This window comes from Tachysurus fulvidraco, chromosome 3 (genome assembly GCF_022655615.1).
Source record: "Tachysurus fulvidraco isolate hzauxx_2018 chromosome 3, HZAU_PFXX_2.0, whole genome shotgun sequence".
Taxonomy (NCBI): Eukaryota; Metazoa; Chordata; class Actinopteri; order Siluriformes; family Bagridae; genus Tachysurus; species Tachysurus fulvidraco.
In genome coordinates, this window is record NC_062520.1 from 12553121 (window position 1) to 12573931 (window position 20811).

At 36.8% G+C, this 20811-nt stretch overlaps 1 protein-coding gene across 4 annotated transcripts; it reads right to left on the reverse strand.

Moving 5' to 3' along the window:
• Positions 1–9430: 9430 nt before the first annotated feature.
• On the reverse strand, positions 9431–20728 carry pik3r4 (phosphoinositide-3-kinase, regulatory subunit 4). 4 transcript variants are annotated; one of them, XM_047811552.1, is made up of 21 exons: positions 20506–20728; positions 19384–20142; positions 19159–19292; positions 18449–19058; positions 18218–18352; positions 17833–18054; positions 17550–17723; positions 17292–17437; positions 17005–17208; positions 16299–16500; positions 16192–16212; positions 15041–15138; positions 14451–14673; positions 14000–14165; positions 12559–12723; positions 12102–12313; positions 11852–11983; positions 11100–11200; positions 10416–10504; positions 10095–10215; positions 9431–9995 (listed from the first exon to the last, which is right to left on the reverse strand). In XM_047811552.1, exons 2-21 carry the CDS (start codon positions 20099–20101, stop codon positions 9825–9827), a joined length of 4044 nt encoding a protein of 1347 aa, XP_047667508.1. In that variant the 5' UTR covers positions 20102–20142; positions 20506–20728; the 3' UTR covers positions 9431–9824. The 4 variants fall into 4 exon arrangements, with proteins under 4 accessions (XP_047667508.1, XP_047667507.1, XP_047667509.1 ...); XM_047811551.1 differs by having other exon boundaries at positions 14918–15138; XM_047811553.1 differs by lacking the exon at positions 16192–16212.
• Between the last annotated feature and the right edge of the window lie 83 nt (positions 20729–20811).

Genomic DNA, 20811 nt, shown 5'->3' on the forward strand with positions numbered 1-20811 from the left:
CAATTTTCTTTTCAAATAATAGAAAAAAAGGTTCGGCTTCATAATGTTTTGCTCATCACTTTGAAAGCAGTCTCTGGGAACAAGCCTCTCACCAAATTTTTTTTCATGACATTGACAGCATTAAGAATGAAATTATGCATGTGTTTTATAAGTAAAGACAATGGGAAACTTGCATTAAATCAGGACCTTTCTGCAGTGTTCAGGATTCAACTCCTCGTGTAAGTCTCTGCCACACAATTCATGTACGAATGACTTCCAGAAAAGATTAAAAACTATATTCATATAGTCATTATTCACTTGGAAATAGATTTTTGAGTAGATTAAGAGAACATTACTGTATATATATGTGTGTGTGTGACAGAGAGAGTAAATCTACAATCAAGCTTTAATATCTTCAGTTAAATAGTGCAAATGAAACTTAAAACCACACATGATTTTGTATTGAAGGAGGGTACATTATGATATTATAAATATATTTTATAAATTATATAATACAATAGCAAAAATTCCAAAATAATTCCACCAGAATATAATTTATATCATATATTAGAACCATTCTTGGGTTAAGGATAAGCGTATTGAAGGGGAACTGTTTTATAGAACTGTAGGAACTTTTTTTTTTTTTCAAATTTTTAATGGGATGCATTTGGTTATCTATTCATGTGTATATGAGAATTATTGTGCCATTTTTCAGCATGCTAAAGGTACACTTTCCAATGCGTTTTTTTAAACTAAATAAATAGTACGTTTTTAATGATGTCTTGCAACATGTACAACACTTGTGCTTTGTGCTTGGCCACCTTCAGTAACATCATAAACAACATGGGAGTGTAGCAGCAGCGAGGGCAGTATTTGGGGTACTGACCAAAAAAGACAAAGAGTCAGTCTGTGCCTTTCAGCACAATTTCAAAATTCAATAGAAAACTATTTTTTAAACTTCAGTTTTCGCCCCGCTCATCTGTCTCTCGCTTACTAAGGAGTTGGGAAAGTCCCTGAAAGCCCAAAGAGACACAAATAAGTAGACTGTGAATAATCACAGGTGAGAATCATCCACCACATCTGCCTACTGGCACAACCACATGCCACACTTACCAATGGAATTGCTTAAAATCAGAATCAGGTTTATTGGCCAAGTGTGTTGACACACACAAGGAATTTGGTTCCAGGTGTTTGTGACTCACAAAAGTACAGATATAAATAACACTATACTATACAAGACAAGATCATACAGACTGGGCAGATGTGATACAATAGACAGTATTAAATATGAATACAGAACATATGACTGATCAGTTATGTACATAAAATGTGAGAAGTGCATGTTAGTGCAATAACCGTATTGTGCAATATTATGCTTTTTGTGCAATATGCAGCAGCAGTAGTGTGTTTAACATATATGGATGATGTGATGACTGACAGTTCTGATAATGCAGTACTTATGCTGTGAAGCAGGGAATATAATTATGATGAGTTGTTAATCAGGGTGATTGCCTGGGGAAAGAAACTGTTCAGGCAGTAAGAAAGGTTCCGTAGCGCCTGCCGGAAGGCAGGAGCTGAAAGAGATTGTGTCCAGGGTGTGAAGGGTCAGTTGTGAGTTTTCCTGCCCGGTTTCAGGCCTTTCCACACCGATGCAGGGTTGTTGTACCTCTTTGCAGAGTAGCTTCTCTTGGCTATTCTGATCTCTTTTGTCAGTAAGTTCCTGGCCTGCATCTTCCTTGGCATGTCAAAGTTTTTTCAGTTTTACTGTGAACCATGACTTCTTGTTACTGAATTTGAGAAAGGATTTGGTTGGCACACACACGTCTTCACAAAAACTGATGTAAGATGTCACAGTGTCAGTCAGTTCATCCAGGCTGTCAGTTCCAGCCTCAAAGATACTCCAATCAGTGCAGTCAAAAATTTGCCTGCCTTGCCTCACTGGTCCATCTCTTCAATGTTTTTACTACAGGCTTAGTAGATTTTAGTTTCTGTCTAAAAAAATCTGCAGAAACAGCATACCACCAAATTACTCTTAACATTTCTGTCAGATATAGCACATTATTTTTAAGAAACCAGTAGCAGTAAAATACTCTACATTTTTTAAATTCTAAAATAGCAAATGCCATTAATCTAATTTTAATTACAATTTTAAAATTCCCAAGGACCCACTATAATTTCACATTATTTCCACTAAAATACATGAGGACTTCTTATAAGATTTTAAAAATCAGGACATATTGAACTTTCATTATAATTTTTTGACAAGGGTAATAATAAACTATATAAATGCATATACAGTTACAGTCTAATACACAAAATATTTTGCATAGAAAAGTCAGGATAAGCAGACTCACTCATGGATAGCCCCAAATACAAATCTATTTAGACAATACCTGCAAGACTGCTGAAGACTTCTTGTTATGCTCCTTGGCTTTCAGATGTGTTCTGCAACAATAAAAGAGAGCTAAGATCATCTAAGAGAAAGTGGAAGATATCACAACTTGATACAGATCTTGACTCTTACCATACACTTATAGCCATGTTCTCTTCAGGCATGTCTTCTGACAAGACTTCCTTCTACAAGGAAAAGCTTCATCACAAGACCCTCGTAAGCTCCACAACATCTTCTCTTCTCTATTCAACCCCTGTAAAAGGCTTTGCTTCTTTTTACTACGAGAAGATTGAGAAAATCTGCAGGACCTTCACTTCTGCCTAGACTGTACCTACATCGAACAGTCAGGATTCCTCTACTCCTTCATTGTCACATTTCTCAACCGTAGCAGCAGAAGAGATTTTACAACTCATCCGGTCTTGCAATCCTACCACCTGCCCATTGGATCCAGTCCCGTCCACTATGCTCCAGACCATCTGGCGAGACCTTCTGCCCCGTCTATAATCTGTCTGCCTATGTCTCACAGAACAACCTCCAAGATCCCAACCAGTCTGGCTTTAAAGCAGCACATTCAACAGAAACAGCCCTTTTGGATGTCTCTATAAAACTACTCTTATGTTATACTCACTCTCTTAGTAAAGATATTTCCTCACACAGGTTCTCTTACCACTGCTATGCTGATGATACACAACTTATCTTCTCTTTCCCACCCTCAGATGCCGCAGCTTCTGTTCGGATCTCAGTATGTCTGGCAGACATATCGTAAATGACGGCTTATCAGTTGAAGCTCAATCATAGCAAAACTGAACTGCTGATCATCCCAGGTGATTAATCCTCAGGTTATGATCCTGCAATATCACTGCATAACAATCTGATCTCCCCTTCAGTCACAGTTTGCAACCTTGGGATATCCATGGACAATCAACTGTCCTTTTCCTTGCTTGTTGCTAATGTGACAGGCACATGTCGGTTTCTTTTCTACAACATTAGAATGATTCGGCCATTTTTGTCCACACATTCTGCTCAGGTACTTGTTTTCCCTTTAGACGCAATTTGTCTGTTTAAAAAAAAAATTTTTTTAGTTAAATGTTGTTGATTGCTACAACACATTAAAGCTGGTAATATATCTGAGATGATTTATCATGGTTTCATTCTTTATCACAAAAAAACTACAGTTTTAAAAGTGGCATATAGGCTTTTTATATCCACTGTAAAATTGATGTGATTTATTATATGAGTTTCATCATGCACTAGTTTCTTAAAAGAAGTGATCACAATATATATTTAAAACCTGTGAATCAAATCTATTTCCATAATTCCATATTCTCTGTTTTAAATTGAGACCACATTATTTAGACCTTGATAAATTCATACATTGTTAGAATTTTAGGAAAAACATATAACACTTTAATTGATGTACTTATTGCTACACTGAAATTAAAATGAATACTTTTATTCCCCAGAGGGACTACTAAAGAAACCTTTAGGGTTCTCATTTTTCTAATAATAGTGATACAGCACAAATGATCAGGACCTAGAATAATTAAACTTTCTAGCTACACTAAACATTCCTTCATTCTTTTCACTTTACCATGTTTGGCTTTATTTTGGCAGGGCAACAATTTCAAAACTACTATTTTTCTGTGGGTTGTCTGTGCATTTTGAGAAGAGCTTCATTATTCCTTCCAGAATTTGTTTATAGAGCACGTGGCACTCAGAATGATAAAATCTGTAATTCTACTAAATTTATATTAAAAAATAATATTTTGTGATATAACGTGTCCTACGTTTTCCTGGAATAAAATATTTCTTTGGGCATTTAGTCTGTATATTCTTAAGCACAAGATAATAAAAATGAATGTAAAGCACAACTCAACAAATGGAAACAGATGCGTCCACTGCTATGTTGAAATAGGAAAAGGATTTCAGTAAAATTTTAACTGATTGGCATAAAAAAGACTAAAAAGGTGGGGTTCAGGCTGGCATGAGTTTATAAGACTGACTGCACAAGTGTCTGGAAATGAGACTGACTGCACAGAAGTGCCTGGAAAAAGTTGACCAGTCTTGCCTCTTGGTCCAAGTTTTAATTTAATTGTAGGGGAAGTCCATGCATTTTTGAACAAAAGGTCCATGTAGACACAAGTATCTCTAAGCATCTATTATTTTAGCTGGTAAAAATCATCTTTTTGCCTTTTTCTGAAATTAGTGTTGTATGTCTCAGAGCTTCAGGCTTTTGGGGTTGGATCCTGAGAACAGGTTACAGGTTACAAGTTTTCCATTTACTTTTCATAAATTTTTTAAAATACATGTGTTTGCATGGATTTTGTTTAGCTGTTCCAGTTGCACTACGTTGTCCCAAGTGTGAATAACTGTATCAATGAATGTGTGCATGGTGCCCTGCGATAAACTGGCATCAAATCTTGAGCTAGTGTGAAATCTCCTGAGTTGTTACAGCTTTACAGCGGTGGGTTCTTGACCCACATTGATGCTGACAAGATAAATTGGGTATTAAAGATGAAAAATGTACATGTATTTATTTAAAATATATTATTGTATACTTGCTATTTTGTTGACATTGAAAAGACAAAGTGGGTACTGGGTGTCACTGGTTGTAATGTAGAAAAAGGGGAAGAATGTTAGCTACCAGGAAGCTTTGAGTTACAGTACATGGAAGTTTAAATGTAGTGAATACTTCAGTAACAGTAATTTCAAACAGAAATATATCTTGCAAAAACAGGATACGCAGTGTAGACTCTACTTAAAGGGAGGGGCAATCAGCTGAGCCTAAATTCTGCACTGAGCTCCCTGACAGGCTATCAATCTACAAAAAGTGGAGCCTGGATTGAGCTATCCTAACAATGGGCTCTTCTCTCTGCTGAGGTTAAGGAAGCACTTTGTGAGCCTAAAGGCCAACACTAAGAGAATGAGGAGCATCCCCCAGTCTGTTTAGGCTATCAACAAGGACAACACCTAGAACTAGGGCTTGGAATTCTCTGCACAACACCTACTGCCTACTTGCAAACATTCATTCATTTTCTACCGCTTATCCGGGCTACCTAGGGTCACGGGGAGCCTGTGCCCATCTCAGGCGTCATCGGGCATCAAGGCAGGATACACCATGGATGGAGTGCCAACCCATCCCAGGGCACACACACTCTAATTGCAAACATGTGGTACACTAAAATATTACACTAAAAGAAAGTTTTTTGGTGCTGTTCACAGACCCAAAAATTCAGTGGCATTTAAGGTCTAAACAATTTAAATGTTACTTTTTTCTTTTGCATTTTCTCTCAAAATGCCATATGTATCCTTTTAACTAATATTTATATTTATAATATATTTACATATTATATATGTCTGTCTTTTATATCACTAAAGTCATGAAAAAACTAAAAGGACTGCTGCCTCTCTTTATTTTAGTATCAAGTTTCCTTGTGAATATTTCTCAGATATATACAATTTACACAAATGAATAGTATGTTCAAGTAAACGCTTTGTAATTTTATTTCATTTAATTCAATGCAGTGATTTAAAATATATACATAAATGATATTAATAAATAGTTGTTTATTGGAAAATAACTGGATTTTTTTTTCCTTTTGCAGTATTTTTTACAGTACATTAGACTCATTTACTCACTCACCTATTTCACTCTCTGTTGATCGGCTGTGACTTGCCTTCCTTGGTCATTATGCCTGAAGCTGGGGAGGGATGATGTTTTATAGCAGTAGATGGACATACCTGTACATCTATAGCTAAATCATTATTAGTGCCGTCTTTTAAAATCAAGTAAGTTGATTTTAAGTAAATCTGTAAGTAAACTGTTAGTGCATAAGCATACATTTATGGCATTATAATCATGGGAATTATAGAAGCACTTTACAGGCTATCTATAAACACATTCTCATACTGGGTCAGTAATTCAAAGACAAAGAGTGCTATCAGTCTAAACAGCATCTTCTTGGGGAGATTAACATAGTATGAAGAAAAAGCCTTTTTAAAGATTATTTTTAATAACAACATGCTAATTTAAATTCAAGAAGAGATAGTAGTCTGTAGACATGATTTAAAAACCAGTGATTCATCTGGGGTTCATTACCACCAACTGATTAACTTTGCAGTAGTTCAGTCTTAAGACAATAAAAGATTATTACAGATTTATGAGCATGTGAAAAAAAAAGAGCTGCTACTACATGCCTGAATCATTTGATAGACCCATAGTGAACATTACAGTTTTCTTGTAAAATGCAGTGTGCATTACAATTTGATTCAATGAGATCTAGTTGTACTGATGACTAATCAGGCCATCTTTAATACAACCTTAGTACACTGCCAGAAAAAAAAGTCATATTTGCTCACTTTTTTTATGTTCTTGTAAATGTCTCAGATTGGATGAAAAGAAATAAGGCAATTAGTACACTACAAGTTTTTTTTTCCTGATTCGTGTTCCCTTTTATGATGCTAGTTAATTAGTCAGATATATTCTTGTTAACCTTTCACCTTTATATTTGATTTATATTTGTTTGTAAGTAAATAAATGCAGGAATTTTCTGTAATCCCCCGATTTCTGTGGAAATACAAGGAGATAAAAAAAAAACAATGGCAGACAACATAGTGTAAAGTAACAAATTCCCATTTAAAGGAAGCTACAGGTAAGTGGCAAAAACATAGGGAATGATAAACACTAAATAATATAGTGTAGTAATGCAGCAAATACACTGCAACATAGTCAATGAGAAACAGGTGTCAGTAGAATAAACAAGTAAGTAGAACAAGCAGAAGCCACGTATAACCAAACACCATGGTAACATTGAAAAGAGAGTAAAACAGGCAACCCAGAACACTGCAACCTTTCTACTGTATGTAGTTAGCCATTTGCACAGGCTCAGTGAACTAACTTTATTACACATCATACCATATAGAGGTCCGGACAGCTGAGTCACTGGCTATTTTCAAACGGTGGTTGAAGACCTACTTATTCAGGAAACACTTCAACTAGCACTTCTTTCCTTATCTTTTGTATTTACAATAAAAAATAAATAAATAAATAAAAACCTTTGAAACTTTTTCATTGTAACTTTGCACAAATGTTTTAAAGTCATGGTATCTTAGGTATGTAATCTAGTGAACCAGTATTAATGTATCCAATGTTAGAGATTTAAGCACTTATGTATGTCGCTCTGGATAAGGGCATCTGCCAAATGCTGTAAATGTAAATGTAAATATTACCTGATGTAGTTGCATTACATGCCATATAGTTTTTGTTTCAAAAGTGTTCCTTCATTACTGAATACACAATATAGATTTATAACAGGTTTTGTGTGGACACTTTTTTTTCCAACTGTAAATAACATTTCATTTTCATACATTTTCAATTATTTTTCCAAGGACAGGTTTTTCTATGACAAGAAAACAGAGATGATTTTACCCTGCCTTTATGAAATCAGCAATGTGAGGCATTGAACATGATAAAGTGGTTACTGTAAATGAGTGAATAAATATTAATTCAAGTTTATATTACATAATATATACAGTAGATTCAGAAAGTATTCAGACCCACTTAACTTTTTTAAATTTAAAATTGTATGTTGCAGCCTGATACTACACATTTTTCCTCATTAATCCACCTTCAGTACCCCACAATGAAAACAGAATTCTAGAAATGACATTCAAGATGCTTATTTATGTAACATGATATTTCAGTTTTTTCTTTGTAATAAATTTACAGAGATTTCGATAAATTTGTTTTCAGTTTGTCATTTTATATATATATATATATATATATGATTTATATATATATATATATATATATATATATATATATATATATATATAAATCATTTACAAGTGGAGAACATTTGAAACTGCCAACATGGCCAGGTCAGGCGGTCCAAGCAAATTTACCCCACGAGCATACTGCAAGATTCTTAAAGAAATTTCTTCCAGTTGATGTTAGAAACTGGTACATGTATAGTACAGTGTTATTTATGTTTGTACCTTTGAGAGTCACAAACAGCTGGAACCAAATTCCTTGTGTGTCAACACACTTGGCCAATAAACCTGGTTCTGATTCTGATTCTGATGGCTACAAGAAACGTTTCATTGAGGTTATTTCAGCCAAAGGGGTTAATACTACCTATTAGAGTCTTAGTTTTCTAAGTCTAAATACTCATTTTGTTGATTTCTTTTGTTTAATAAGTGAAAAGTGATTTTTTTTTTTGTTGTTTACAAGCAATTACATTACTTTCATCTGCAGGCACAAATTAAAACAAGATCAGAAATTGATATGTTGACATTTCTTTATAAAGAAGTGAATATTTAATAGAGTGTCCTAATTTTTTAACATGACTGTATATAGTTAGATTAATAAGAAAAAAATTAATTTGAACAGTAGTATTATCAGGCTGCAACATAACAAAATTGAAAAACGTTATAGAGTTCTGAACTTTCTGAATCCACTGTATATTTAAAATTGTACATTGTGTTAAAGATATCTCTATTTCCAATTATGAGTCTATCAAATATACCTGTTACAATAAAGAGTAAGAAGTGTGCCTTTGCTACATGCATGAATTCAGTGGGTTAAATAATCACAAGTATTTTTATATAAGAAGTACGAATATGTCAAAAATATCAACTGTTGTCATGCCACTCTTGGTGTACAAATGTTAATTTTTAAAGTTGTATTATCTAATGCTTGTTTGTGGAAGTATGATACTTTAATAGTGCTCTTACTTAATTTAGAAAATGTAAGCCATCCCATTGGGGAGATACCATGGGAGAAATCTGTTAGACAGTGTTTTATCCAGTTAACTGGGGAAAAAAAAAAGATTTTAGTGATCTCCTACCCAGAAGTAATATTGAGCCCCTTATTTTCCAGTCATTCTGCTGAATTGTCAATGCTTCGACATATTTTTTAATAGCTTAAAGGTTGCATCATTTCAAACAATTTTTTTTTTCATTTTAGATTCCAAATCTTTTTGGTTAATATGTCAGATTGCACTCACACAAGGCACAATTCAGAACATTTGCTCTATTCACAAAAAATCCCACTGAATATGAAATGTGATTAGTTTAATTTGATCAGGCAAGAAATTAATGTTTCTATGATCTAATAGCAAAGTGACAAAATTTCTGTCTGATTCACATTAAGCTGTAGATATAAAGACACTGTTAAAGAAAGACATCTACCCTAAATCTTTATTGCATAATACTGATGATCAAAATCATTTGCTCACGAATGTACACTAAAACAATGTATATAGCTAATATGCCTGTGTCTAATTACAATGCAAGATATTAACTTTTACAATGTGCATATACGCATGACAATTGAAACGCATATTTAACTTGAAATAGTAATCATATTAAATAGCATAAATGATGATAACATTGACATCTATTGCACATTATCATTATGTGACTTCCACATAGGTGGCATTATTGGGTGTTCTCACTTCCAGACTTTCACAATACCATCTCTAGAGGAGGTGACAATGAAGCCTTGGGTTGTCTGGAAGGTGGCAATGTCAGTAATAATGTCATGGTGGCCCACAGGCAAGGACTCTGGACCTCGGCGCGGGGCGTCCTCTGTGGCACCGGCCTTTTGCTTACTGTGAATCTCCTATTAATACAGAATGGTGGATGTTTTTATATTCATAAAAGAATGGCAATACAATAAATGACAGAGACGATAAAGAAAAAAAAAATCAAAGAATCAAACCTGTACTACTTCAGTCCCCTCTATAATCTTGCGGTTGTAGAATACAGAAGGACAGTGTAAGGAGTCATTGGCACCACCAGCAACAATATATGACCTTTCTGGGTATGCAAGGTCCCAGAATCTGAAAAGAACATTTGTAATACTGGATAATAATCACAACATCTTATATTGACAGAAAAGCACTGTTTTCCAGCCATTCCATTTTGTACCTTACTCTAAGAGTGTGTTTCATATGTGAGAACTACCTTAAGAACTTAAATAAAAATGTTCTAAAATTTTTATAAGAATTTTAAAAGAACTAAATAGTGTGATTAGACATACCTTATTCTCATGTCTGATCCAGCCGTGAGTAAGAGAGGGTTACCATCAGCAGGGCTGCAGTATATTCCATGGACACTATGAGGGGATGGCTATAACACAAAACCCAGTTGGATTTTGTCACTAATAGAAATACTATGCTGAGTGTGTTGTAGTAAAATATCAAAGCAGCAACACTAGAGAAAATGCCTTATCAGGCTGTCCAAGAGCTATCCTGTTACACGTGAACAGTACAGGCTGGTGGTAGAATATAATGATGTGAGGAATGTTTTTCTACCAAACAAAAGGGCCTATGACACTCATCAGACTTTCTATCTAACTTTCTACTGTATCTAAACAGCATGCCATACGAATCTGAAATATTTTCACCCCACTGGCTACGGTTTTTCTACAATCATGTGGATTGCTTGGCAATGCAAGATATCACAAGGCACGTGTTTTCTTACTAAATAGTTCTATGAAGTTTTTGCTTTTGTGCCAGCATAATTTCTAGATGTACACAATCAGGTATCTGTGCAGATTTATTTACAACACAATCATGCATTTGCATGGTATAAATGTTTAGCACAAAGTATCCTTCAACCTGTAGAGTTGAATAAAGCAATTCTGAAAGCCAAAAGAGGTGAATCTAAAAAATCTGGCAGATGACTAACATTTTGTAGGTATGAAAGAAGAGTTGCTACATGCCTGCATCTCTGAGAGAGGTGGAGCAGAGCTAGCCCATAGAGTAAACTTCCTGTCTCCTGTCTCCATGTCCCACATTGACACCTCATTGTTTCCTTGGACAGCTGAACAACACAGCAGCAAAATTATTATTTTCATCGGCTATGGACAAACAAAGTTTTTTGTACAGTACGAAAATATTTTACAGAAAATTCAAATTTCTAAGATCAGAACTATGCCTATTCAACAAAAATGTTTTGGGGCATACAGTTAACTAATAGATTTCAAAGTCTGTTCATTGCATTTCTAGGTCGCTACTATAGAAGAAGATTCTTTCAGACAGTATCGGTCTGTTCACAGTGGCTTGCACTGGCAGGTTAAAGTTTCTTTTTTTTTTTTTTTCCTGCTTTTTTTAACACATATTTATTGCAAAGTCCACATTGATTTGTTTCTGTTTACTCTCCACAGAGTATCTTTCACAACTTGTTCATTTCTGCTTTCCATTTGCTTAATATCTTGTTAAACTTTTCTGTTAATTTTTCCTGGTAGTAAACAAGACTCACAAGTCTAGTCTGTTTTCTTAAACCCCCTGTGTTGATTTTCACTTCTGGCAAAGTCATTGGTAAAGCATAAATATTTACAGAATTGTCAAAATGTGTTTTTTCTACGGTCACTTTTTTATATTTACTTAACATTTTCTGGGTTTTTTGCCCCTCATCACTGCCCTGTTGCATTAAAAAATTACTTTAAATACATAATTATATAAAGTACCTCACCTGTTATCACCGAGGACTGATAAAGGGGATGCATAAGCAGACGTCTGATTCGAGCTCGGGCTGGATGGGAGTGGTTGGAGATTGGCAGCTGAAATCGCATATCCCAACAAGCCATTGTTCCATTACTGGTACCTTTAAACAAACAGATTCACATGAACCTTAGTAAAAAAAAATTAAATGGGACTCTGTATTACAGTAATTAAAAACAAAACAAAACAAAACAAAAAGGTGTACATTTAAGAGTGCTTACCCACACACAACCAGCATTGGTGCATGTCCACGGCAAAGGAAGTGATGAGGCCAAGGCGCAGATCATGGCGGAGAGTCCAAGCATTGGTGTTGCTGCGCAGGTCCCATCCCACTAAAGAGCCATTCACTGTAGCGTAGGCTAGCACAGATTGAGCCCCAGAATTAAAATGATGCATATCCACTACACAGCCATCTTCCTTCAAGTCCAGGAACCTGCAAACAGCATTGAAAATGGTTAACAGATTTATTAAAAGGTGCGTTAAATCGGATCGGATCTGTCATAGGGTCTACAACTGTTATTACACATCTGGAATGCAATTGAGCCTTGATAACCCCCTCATATCTGCGCAGTGTTTTCATGGCAAATGAAATTCATTGCCAAATTAGTCTTATCTGAACTTTAAAATCTCCAACCTAATTTTAAATATTGAATCCCTATTACAGTTGATATTACTTACCTGGTCTGACATGGCTGCACTTTGGGGGATTTGGGTGGTTTGTGGGCCTCAACTGCAAGGAGCTGAATGGAGCCGTTATCTGAAGCAACAGCAAGATAATGTGACCCTTGACAGAAGGTCAAGGTTTTCACATGCCCGCCGATACGTGAATACGTGAGCACTGACCTAAAAGACAAGTGTGGAAAATGGAATAGCAATTAAACAAGCCAAAACATTCAATGCTCAATGACAACCACAGGGAAAATGTTCTTTAACTTTCTTTTATTTAAATAAAAAAATAATCAATTAAACATGATTATTGAGTCAGAAGAGGAAAATATTATGTTTGCAAGTTGCTTGAGAATTATCATATAGTATTTAACAGTCAAAGCTGTATCAGAGATTTGGTCAGAAATGGTAGGAAATCTGTCCACATATATCATACACCAGCGCAAATATGTCACATTACTGCAACCTTATCCAAGCAAGAAGTCAGACTTCACTGTGACTGGCAGGAGATGCAATCAAACAAGAGAGAGAGAGTCTTGCCTGATTTGTTTTTTGTGTGGCTAACAATATCTGTTCAAGCTAGTGAACAAAATACACAGCCTTCACTAAATTCCAAAGCTTCTTTACCACGATGTAAAGTGGCTGTGTTTCCGGAGGTCTTGGAAAAACGCCATCTTTCAAAAAAAACAAAATAGCATACTACGAAGGACAAAACAGTCATACAGGAAGATTTATTTTAGAAAACAAATAAACAACCAAAAACTACGGTTAGGGTTAGGGTTAGATGATCAAATAGGCCACGCCTACCCGATGATGCAATATCTGTTACGCTTTTCTGAAATCACTGGAAATAAATGCATCCCCAAAATACACAGTGGACACAAATCAGTTAATCAAAAAATTGTTACCAGGCATTATTGTTGATCTCTACACAATATTTTAGCTGCAAGCTAGTCTTTTCATTTTAGCTAGGTGTCAGCCGTAGGGCTACAAATAGGCATGTAGAAAGCAACCGAATTCACAGAAGAGTAACAATTTTCACTTTAACCGGAGTTTATATGTTAGCGATTTAGTTGGAGTTTGGTGACTAGCTCATTAGGTTATAGGTTATGTGCTGCTTTTGCTACCAAAAAATAAGTAAAGATATAAAACAACATATTGTGGATGCACTGACAGCTGCTTGTTCTGGGAGTCACAGTAAGAACCATCTCACAGTAGCTGAAAGACAAGCTCTTAATGTGCATTGTGTAGTTTGAGAAGTTCAAACTTGAATTTTATGTGAATGTGTGCATTTGCAGCTGTGACTTCATGAATGAAAAACACAGCCCAAAACATTTCACAAAAAAGTCTTCCACAAAAAGTATGCAATAGCAAGATTTTTGTATTTGAATGAATGAAATCCCAAAATCCTATATAGGTTTCAAGTCCAAGGTCCTATATAATGTTAATCTACCTTGTGGTTGTTGTCTTGCCCTCCATTTTCTGACTGTCCCAAATCTTCACAGTTCCATCATTGGAGCATGTAGCAAAGATAGAGTGCTCATCAGACACTCGAATACGGTTCACAGCTGACTTATGTTCATGGAGATGAGCCACTAACAGGCCTTTAGGATGCCAACCTGTAGAAATAAATCATTTTGTTTTATTGCAATGCTAAAAAAAAAAAAAAAAAACCTCATCAAAACATCTAACTTAATAAATCTAGGAAATAAGGAAGAGCAATATATTTTGCAACGTGTTAGCCGTCAGAAATATGGTGGGATTTCCGAGGAAGCATCTGCTCTCTATTTAATGTGTTATTCATTCTTCTCTGCTATTTATTGTGGCTGACTTTCATGACATGTAAAAGTCTCAGCTAAAGAATCCCAGATGTAATGTCAGAAAGAATAGATTCGGCTTTAAACCTGGCAATGGAGGTCTGCTCTCCCACTCCGCACTCTCCATCATTTGCTTGGCCATGCGCTCTGCATTGCATTGCTCCCTCTTTTGCTGCACTAGCTGCTGAAGCTCAGCTTTGCATGTAGTCACGCGCCGCTGGTAGGTAGATGCGCCACTCACTGACTGCGCTACCTGAACTGCGGGGGTCGCTGTGGCTTTCCGGGTCTGAATGCCTCCACCTTCCGGCATCTAGTGTAGAGACAGAAAATGAAGGAGGACTTTAAGAGTTTTGTTAAGTTAAGCAATAAAATGGTGATATGTTTATGGCACATGGATAAAGGTTATAAGGAAAAACATGAGAAGCATGTGTCTATGGAGCATGGAAAGAATGCTAAAACAGGGATTAATAAAAGCAAAGAAACAGTAACAAAAAGATGTAGAGAAAACGGAGGGAGGCAGGGAGAGATAGTGTGTAGTCGGCTTAGCAGTCGACCTGAGCTGAGGATGGAACATGAGGGAGGTTAAGAGTCTGGGAGGAACTCTCTGATTGCAGACGCCCTCCCGCCAGAGTCCCGTTGGGTTCCCCAGCACCGCTTGCAAGTAGAACAGTAGGTACCGTCGACAGAGCTGGCGCAGAGCTGGGAGGGTCGAGAGAACCGAACATGCTCTTCCACTCTTCATTTAAATTTGAGTCTTGCTTTGTGTGTTTACGAGCTGATAAAAAAAGCGAAAGAAAAAAGACAGTTTTACCCAACTTTGGATTTTAATTCTTTTCTCGACATATTCTGTATATTTCAGGTTGTTGACACACAAGGGTAATATACACATAATGACCAGGAAAGGACATTTGCTCATTTGACTGTCAATTATCAGCGAGTGATTATCAGCCAATAGTGTAACAGCAGTGGCAAAGCACAAATTCAGGTCATCGGTTCATGTGAATATTACATTTAAATGGCATTTGGCAAACCCCCTTATCCACAGCAAATGTTCACATTAAACAACTGAATAATGACTGTTGTGGATGTCAAATTGGCTGGTTTGTGTATTTCAAACATTTCAAAAAGAAAAAACATCCAGTTAGTGGTGGATATACAAGTAGAAATGCCTTGATGAGAGAAGTCAGAGAAGAACTGCTTCAAGCTGATAGCAAGTGGTCAGTGAGTGTATAATGATAATATAGAAATTTCACATTTAAGATGTATAACAAATTATATTTCAAAGAACATTATATATTGCAATGAAACTTCAACACTATTATTTTTTAAGACAAAATGAATTCATTCTTGATTGAAATTCCCTCTCTGAGTACCCTTGCACTAATTATATGCAGTAAAAACATACACTATGCACTAAATGTAAAATCAGTTAGGTAACTGCTATATTCATGTCATATAGAAAATTATATTGAAAATACAGGGCCTCAGTAGATCAGAACAGGACTTGTAGGGTGTACCAAATGCCACAAGATGTGGACGATGCCATACTAAAAAGCATTAACTGCATTTTGGCTAGTAATTTCATTGGTTCACTTGCATGCAGTTCAGCCCTTTGATAAGCCAATTTCAGGTTACTGCAATATATAAGCTGTAACAAGAAAACTTTATTAATCTGTTGATTTTAACCAGCATATTTCTGGTAGAAGGGGGACAGAATGTAGTTCAATAGATAAGTATGCATATGGCCAAAATAAACTAACATGTCAGCAATAAGTCTGGATTTTTAATTACAAAGAAAACCATTGTTACTAAAAGCTAAATGATATACCAGAAACAGTAGAGATGAAGTCTGCAAGGAATAGAAAAAACATTACATGTAATACTGCATTCTGTAATCATTACTAATAACATGTTAAAGCTTAACATGCTATCTACCTCTTTTGTCCTCAGACTCCTGCTTTGGTCTGATCAGATCCACCTGACGTCCAGTGATACCCAGCAAGCCCAGTTCAATAACTCCACTCTGTGCCCCATCATTCATGTGGGTCTGGTCCACTATGTTAGCTTTGGCCTTGCTAGACTTCAGCATGAAGTCTTTTAGAGCCAAGAGTTTGTCCTCCTCAGACTCGGTCATTCCCTATAAGAAATTAAAAGGGTGTTAATCCTTTTGCCTCACACTGATCCAAAGTTAGTGCACAACTGATGAGGTACACCTGTTACTAAAATACCTCATGGAGAATCTGCTGCTAACATGCCAGGAAGGAACACAGAAGCCTTAGTACAGTTTTGGGGCTACAACAGTTCTTTCCTTACAAAGTTAACAGCTGTTAATGACCCTGAAGCCTTCATCAACACATTTCATCCATCACCATGCATAAAGACTAGAACCTGAATAATTGGTCCTATATCCTCATGCTCTATTTTATGACAACACTTAAAAAAAGCTTCAGATTGTACTGCATGGAACTCCAGAACTAACTGGACAAATGATAATGAGGATGATGATAATAAACCAGTTCTCATACTTGCTAACTTCTTTCTACTGTCTAATACATAGCCAGTTCCACAGATTTTAATAGACCACTGTATATACCATTAGTATTTTCTAAATAACCAGCATTGTTGTATAAATCATATCCACCTGTGATAGAAGCTTCTTGAGAAGTTGGGCAATAGCAGGATCTTCAGGAATGGGGCACTCGGGGATGGAGCCATTACGCTTCTTCTGCCGAAGCAGCAAGTGTCTGAAGAGGCTGCTAATGTCTTTGGAACGAAGTGCATAGTCAAAGATGGAGCGGCTTACAGGTTCTTTAAGTACACTCAGAAGTACTATCTCCTTATCAATCTGTCAAATAAAAAAACATTTTCACTGTGAAATGAGAACCCAAATTGTTACCTTTAAGAAGAAATTTTAATTTGCAATCCCACCTGTATAATAGGCTGCGTAATAAAGGGGTTAAGGTGTGGCATTAGCTTGCAGTACACATCAGCGATGTTTAGGTGTTGGGCAACCACAGTTATGAATCCCACAGCTCCATAACGAATCCATAAATTGGGGTGGCACAAGAAAGGGGCTGGCAGGACAACACATGCACATAATGTTACATATTATTACATGTTATACAGACACATAGCATATATATTTTCAGTGTAGAAGTTAATCTAAACATAAGCAGTTTATCTTACCAATGTCACCAACAAACTCATAGATGTGGGTTTTCTGTAGGAGTCCCAGCTGGCACATGCAAGTCAAAGCATTAAGAGCTTTATAGATGACAAACTCCTCCACATCACTCAGACCTTGCTGTAGTAGAGGCTTTAGGATGGATGAGCTCTGCCATCCCACATAAGCTGCTACACCTGCGAAAAGTAGAGAAAGGTGTGCATATTTAAGTCTGTAACCTTTTCTCAGGGCATGTTCAAGATGATCAAGCAACTTTGACTGTTCTGTTTTTTATAAATAACTCACCCACAATACTGTCAAAGAAAGCTCCACGGAGATGCCAGTCATTCTTGTCATTTAGAAAGGTGATCATATGGGAAAGTAGTACGTCATTGGCCTTCTGTCTACCAAAAAACACACATAGACGTGTGATGCCATTTTCCATCAGCGTCTGCTTCACAATGTTCTCCGGATCACTAAGGAGTGTCACCACTTTCTGCTGAACCATCTCATGCAATGCCTGCAGCTCTGTGAGACCAATATTATAGACCAATATTAATAAAAAAAAATAAATTACAAGTATTCTTTTATTACAAGATTTTTTTATAACATAAACAAACTGTATATTACCTAATTAATATTTGAAATTCTGTTGTTTTAATAGAAAAGTAAATGACTGATAGACATGTACCTGAATCGTAGTTTTCATTGGGATGAAGAGATTCCTCTGCATCATCTCCATTTACATCCTGTTCACAATTGAGATTGTTCTCTTGCACCAACTCTAAAAAGCGTAGTGCTGTTTCTGCCAGATGAGCAATGTTTTCTAGTGAAGAAAATCATACCAGTTTAGTTAACATCATGACTTCTCAGTGTGTCTTCTCAGTAATCCCAGAGTATGCATCGCTTTCATTTATCTTACCTGCATAAGCAAGTCTGACAATTGTAGCTTCATCTTGGGCCAAGTGGGCAATGCCAGGCAGAATGTACTCTGGATAAATGTTGACATCATTACGGGGCACCTCTTTGACCAGAGCCAGCACTTTAGCCAGTGTGCGCACAGCTTCTGCCCTGACCCGAGGCACTGAGTCATTGCAGAAGTGAAGTAAGTAAGGAGTGATTCGATCTAGCAGGATTTCCACACTTAACCTGCTGGCCAGATGAAGCACCAAATCTAGTGCCGCCAGCTTAGAATCACAAAATCGCAGATTTTGCAGACAGGAAGTGATTACTGACACCAGAATCACTAGACCATGTTCTTTGCTTGATCCAATCTCCTGAGAAGCCTTCTCTTGTATCTCAGACTTTCCTGCCTGCCCGCCTCCACACAGGTTATGGAGGATGTTCTCCAGATCTTTTCGAATCACCAACACTCGCTCATCTGCAGACTGGAAGGTCTCTTTAGCAAACTGGGCCATGTAGGGTTGAAGAAAGTTGTAAAAGATGTCAGGAAAGGCTTTGCCTCGTTGCTGTTTTAAGTATTCCTCTGCTGTCAAGCGTTTTTCAGGTTCTCGCTGTATCATCTGGCCTACCTGTGACAAATACATACACACTGAAGGAATGCCATATTCAGAGTACTGAAAATAATATCTCTTGGTGAATGTTGAATATGTAAAAAATAAGTCCAAATACCAGCTCTCGGATACTCTTGTCTTCAATTTTCATCAGGACTTGTTCAGTTTGAAAATGGCCTTTGCGATAAGCTAGCAACTGTGAGAGATCAAATAGCGGGACCCCTTCTGTGAACAGTTCTGCAATTACACAACCTGAGAAACAGAAACAAGATGTGAAATGCTTTACATACTTTTCAACAAAGTATATATACATATATAAAAAAGTTGTTTTGTTTTTATTTACCAGCAGAGAAAATGTCCATTGGTTGTTTGAGCTCTCCTCTGGTCCTCTGGCTGTTGTTGCTGAGATCCACTAGTGGTGTTGTCTGGTCACTCTCTGTGGCAAACATACTGCCATCCACAAACCGCTCTGGAGCTATGTAGCAGGTTCTCCTTCGAGATGTATCAAAGAAATAGTTGAAATCTGCCGGATTGTCCTCAGGCAGATACGTTGGCTTAAAACTAGCAAAGTCTGTAAGCAACACCCAGTTCCAGCTCGTCACCATAATATTCTCAGTTTTAATGTCCCCATGACGCACCCCAGACTTATGAGCCTGGTCCACAGCATTAAGGATCTGGAATGCAATCCATTTCTTTTCCACATTATTGAGGAAAGGTCGTGTGCTGATACGGTCATATAGGTTGTCCCGAACATACTGCCGAAAAAGAATGGCGGCTTTCTCTGAAAGTGTGGCCTTCTGAAAGGGTAAACAATTCTGGCAGGAATGCAGTCGGATCTTCAGTTCTTCCAGCTCCTGTTTGTAGCTGGTTAACGGCAGTGAGGGGTCTTGAATGGCAAATACTTTCACCACCACTAAACCTTCTCTGTGCTTTGCCCTGGCCACCTTGAAAAATCTGGTGCTGCCAAGACTTTTGTCATATTCATATTCATGAATGTCTGAGAAATAGCTGTCAACTGACAATATCTGTGAAGGAGCAATTCCTGCCAGCTGATTTCCCATAGTTTTCTTTTTTCAGGATTTCAGAGAAAATGGATCCAAATCTATAGAGAGAGAGAGAGAAAGAAAGAGAAAGAAAGAGACAGACAGACAGACAGACAGACAGACAGACAGACAGACAGACAGAGAGAGGGGGGAGACAGACAGACAGAGAGAGGGGGGAGGCAGACAGACAGACAGACAGACAGAAAGAGCAGAATTGTATTTAGAACTGCAAGACTGTAAAATTGTGAGATCAATTAATTGTGATCATGTCTCACATTAAAACATGTAACACACACTATTTACGCCAAAATCATTAAACAAACACAAAGTCTGACCTTATGTCAAGGTTTTTGACAGAGATTTTTACACTTGTTTATACGAGGCTTGCATTATTACCGTTGTACCTACAGTGACTTGTTTACCTGCATTAATTTCCCAGCACGCAAAGTTATTTCCACGGAGACTGAGCTCTTCTGACTGATGATAATAAACGACAATCTAACGAATAGTTAGACATCTAATGGGTGTAAATACAAATGCATCTGACCGCAAAAAACTGTCATTTAGATCCATCGCTCACACGCAATCGCTGATTGTTTTTGACCAGGCATACTGTTTGTCAAGCTAATGCTCAAAAGCTGATGTGAGGTCAGCATAACGTAGAATCGGGCGGACTTCGCTTGTATAGAAATTTCTTAAACCTGATTCTGGATCTGTCAAACTAACCG

What these genes read in the sequence shown, in the direction of transcription:
- pik3r4 (XM_047811551.1), bottom strand. Translation starts at nt 20,101, where the DNA reads ATGGGAAATCAGCTGGCAGGAATTGCTCCTTCACAGATATTGTCAGTT. An exon ending in TTACGCAGCCTATTATACAG is followed by an intron (nt 17,209 to 17,291) that starts GTGGGATTGCAA and finishes TTTATTTGACAG; the next exon opens with ATTGATAAGGAGATAGTACT. An exon ending in CCAATGCTGGTTGTGTGTGG is followed by an intron (nt 11,984 to 12,101) that starts GTAAGCACTCTT and finishes GTTTGTTTAAAG; the next exon opens with GTACCAGTAATGGAACAATG.